The sequence below is a fragment of the Trichinella spiralis genome (genome assembly GCF_000181795.1).
Source record: "Trichinella spiralis strain ISS 195 chromosome Unknown Scfld5676, whole genome shotgun sequence".
Classification (NCBI taxonomy): Eukaryota; Metazoa; Nematoda; class Enoplea; order Trichinellida; family Trichinellidae; genus Trichinella; species Trichinella spiralis.
In genome coordinates, this window is record NW_003532615.1 from 1 (window position 1) to 3216 (window position 3216).

Below are 3216 nucleotides of genomic sequence, written 5' to 3' on the forward strand. Positions count from 1 at the left end.
CATATTTAGCTGTTTATATGAAAAAAGGCATTCAGTCAATTTAAACTGACTGGATTAAATTGCAGTTGATAAAAATTTCAGTTTAGTCTAGACTTTAGGGAGATATAATAGGTGGCTGAAGTGCAGATCTGATGTTATTCAAGTAATAATATATGGAAAGCGGTCACACAGTTATTTTCCTATTCATAATATTTAAGCAAGGATTTCAGTTATAATTTCTAGTGTCTTTAGGGTAGAATGTTTGTTCATTATTTTATAAATTGTTTTATCTTAATTGATATTTTGTCAATATGTAATTTACATTAAATTATCAAATACGAAAAAGTCTATGCAAATTACAATTAAAAATCATTAGGAAGTGTAATATCTTTTTAACAACACCAGTCAGTTTGCATATTTTTGAAAAGATGAGACAATTATGTATTCCTTGAGCATTTTGTGTTAGCATCAAAAATAGTATCTGCTGAAAAATACATCAATTACAAAGGAAGCTTATGTTGCTTGCTTGCTGTATTGCAATCATGTGAAATTTAGACAAGAACAATTAAGTGAAATAATTTAATTTTCATTCATTGGCAATGAATTGTTTGATTGTGAATGGACTGCTTTGAGTAGTTCTACTTTTTGGACCTCTACAAAAGAGAAGAGCAAAAAATTGAACGTTTCTTGTTAATAAACAATGCTTAATGTAGATAAATTTTAGATATTGAAATGAAATTTCAAAAATTATTTATAAAAATGAAGTATTGAACTTTACCTTGTTGTAAGACAACCTTTCATGCAGCTTTCAATGGTTGTTTTACTTAAATAGATTGTATCTGATTTTTCATGGCAGCTTTCACTGCAAAATTGTTGAAGCAGTGCATCTGCAATTGGTGCAGCCTGAAATTAGCAAAAATTATATTAATATGTTATTGTAATAAATTTCATTTTTACGGAAAAGGAAATTGATCAATCAATTGAATAAAGTAAATTTAATAATTCAATAAGTAAATTAAGCAAAACAAACTTCATGAAAAAAGCATTCTTTTCTGCATATTGCCTTTTTTATCGGTTCCACTTGTTCACATTTATCAGTGCAATATTTCACTACGACAAGTACGTTTTGTATCTAAATTTTAGTAATATTCATATAACTACATAAAAATTAAGTGATAAAATTAATAACTTATTGAAATAATTATTATTTCAATAAATAATTAAATATATTGCACTTAAAACATTTCATGATATTGCCAGAAACAAAAGCAGTTTACCGGATCTATGTTGCTTTTCACTGCTGTGTGGAAAATGCAAAACGAAAAGATGAAGACAAGTGCAGAGTAATTCATGACTGGTGAATGATTCTTTTTTCGTAAATTCTACCGTTTTTAAAAATGAATTTAAAATTTAAACAGCTGATTGCTTGAAATAAAATTAGTGTTTAATGTTCAATGTTGAATTGAAATTAATGAAAAAAAATCATTCATTAAAAACTTCAACACACTGTCATTAACAAATTGCAATGGTTTCTATTTTTGAACAATAATGAGTCGTACATTTTAATTAGCAATTTATTTCTTATCTAAAATTTGCATCTTCAAAATACAAAGAATTGTTGTACACTGTATTTATCCATATTATATGTGGTAAAAAGGAAATTAAAAGTCTCTGAATTTAGACAATAGTTGTAAAAATATTGCCACAAAAATCATGAATGAATTTGTTTCTAAAATTGTTTTTATTATACATTTATATATTATTATACATTTGGAATTTGCATTTTAACAATTATTAAAATGCATTTATTTAAATTTTCCTTATATTTACTTATTTCTTGAATGTTTTAAGAAAAACAGTATAATTAATAGATTATGAAATATAACACAGCATTTATCAATGTGGAAAAGTAAAATTCAGTGACCAACTGTTGCGTACTTTCAATGATTAAGCAGCAATCTTTTCATTTAAAAAATTTCACAGAAAAGTTTTTAAAAAATAATATAAAATGTCGAATGCATTATTGCAAATTTGATAGAATATTTTTTGTAAAATTATGCAATGTGTTTAACGCTTTGATTATAATTCAACCTAGGTGCTAATCAGTTTTTCATTATTAGAGACAATTAAAATTGTACTTATTTACTTTCTAGTAAACTGATGTAATTGCCGCATTTTGAGAAAAACGACGAAATGTAGTTTAATAAATAGCACCTTAATTATACTTGCATTTCACCATAAACAGCCATTAGTGATATTTTTATTTTCACTTTAGCAGTACTGAAAAATGAACAATAATTAAATGATGTCATTTATTTAAACGTAAATAAAATCCATTTTCTCACTGATGTTATATTCTCTCAGTAGGAAAATTATTATTTTTAATACATAGCTTCCCATAAAATATAAAAGAAGATGATTTTGAAAAATATGTGGAACTAACTTTCAATGAAGAAATAAGAGTATACAAATCGACTGAACTCATATAAATGATCGGCAGAATTATGAGAAGGAAAATGATGCTGTCACGATTTATTACAACAACAAGAACAACACACATTTAAAGTACACAAATATTTTATTTCAGACCACAGAACACAAAAATAGTCAAATGAACACTGAACAACAGGTACAATATTTTCCCAATTGCAATAATTATGAATAGAAAATGTTTTATAGGATGCGATATCTCCTTCTCTTCAAAGAAATAATCGTCCAAATAATTTGCTTTTCTGTGAACATGGCCTGGTAATCTGACTTTTCATTTGCTAGTTTTTTCCACCTTCTTTTCCTCGTTATCCATTTCAGCAATGTCTTTCTTTTCATTGTAGTCTCTGCGTCTGAATCTTGATCTTCTGTAGAACCGCTGAATCACTGCTCATCGACACTTTCTGCCTCTTTCTATTTCGAATGTATTTTTATTTTCCATCTTTTCAAGTTTGCATTAAATAACTTCGGCTTTATCGTACATCAGTACAACAGTATACTGATTTTATGTGCACCACTGGATGGTTTGGCCGGTTAAAAGCAAGGTATATCATTTGCAGTGGACGACTATGTAGCGAAGCAAGGTCTTCAAAGACTAAAAACGTTGACGACTGGTTCAATTCAGTATGGCCTGAATTAATAGCAACAGTATAAAGCGCAGGGAAAGCTTTTCTCAATTTGATGAAATTTCTGAACTTGATATCAACTATGTAAAATACAGACGCCCGCTGTTGTTACGACTGATGTAAC

The 3216-nt window shown here is 27.7% G+C and overlaps 1 protein-coding gene across 1 annotated transcript; it reads left to right on the plus strand.

The window, feature by feature from the left end:
* The first annotated feature begins 1226 nt into the window (after nt 1–1226).
* Nucleotides 1227–3106, plus strand: Tsp_13334 (hypothetical protein). Its single transcript, XM_003366636.1, has 5 exons — nt 1227–1322; nt 2567–2608; nt 2659–2727; nt 2918–2999; nt 3027–3106. The coding sequence occupies exons 1-5, from the start codon at nt 1227–1229 to the stop codon at nt 3104–3106; spliced, it is 369 nt and encodes a 122-aa protein (XP_003366684.1).
* The last annotated feature ends 110 nt before the right edge of the window (nt 3107–3216 follow it).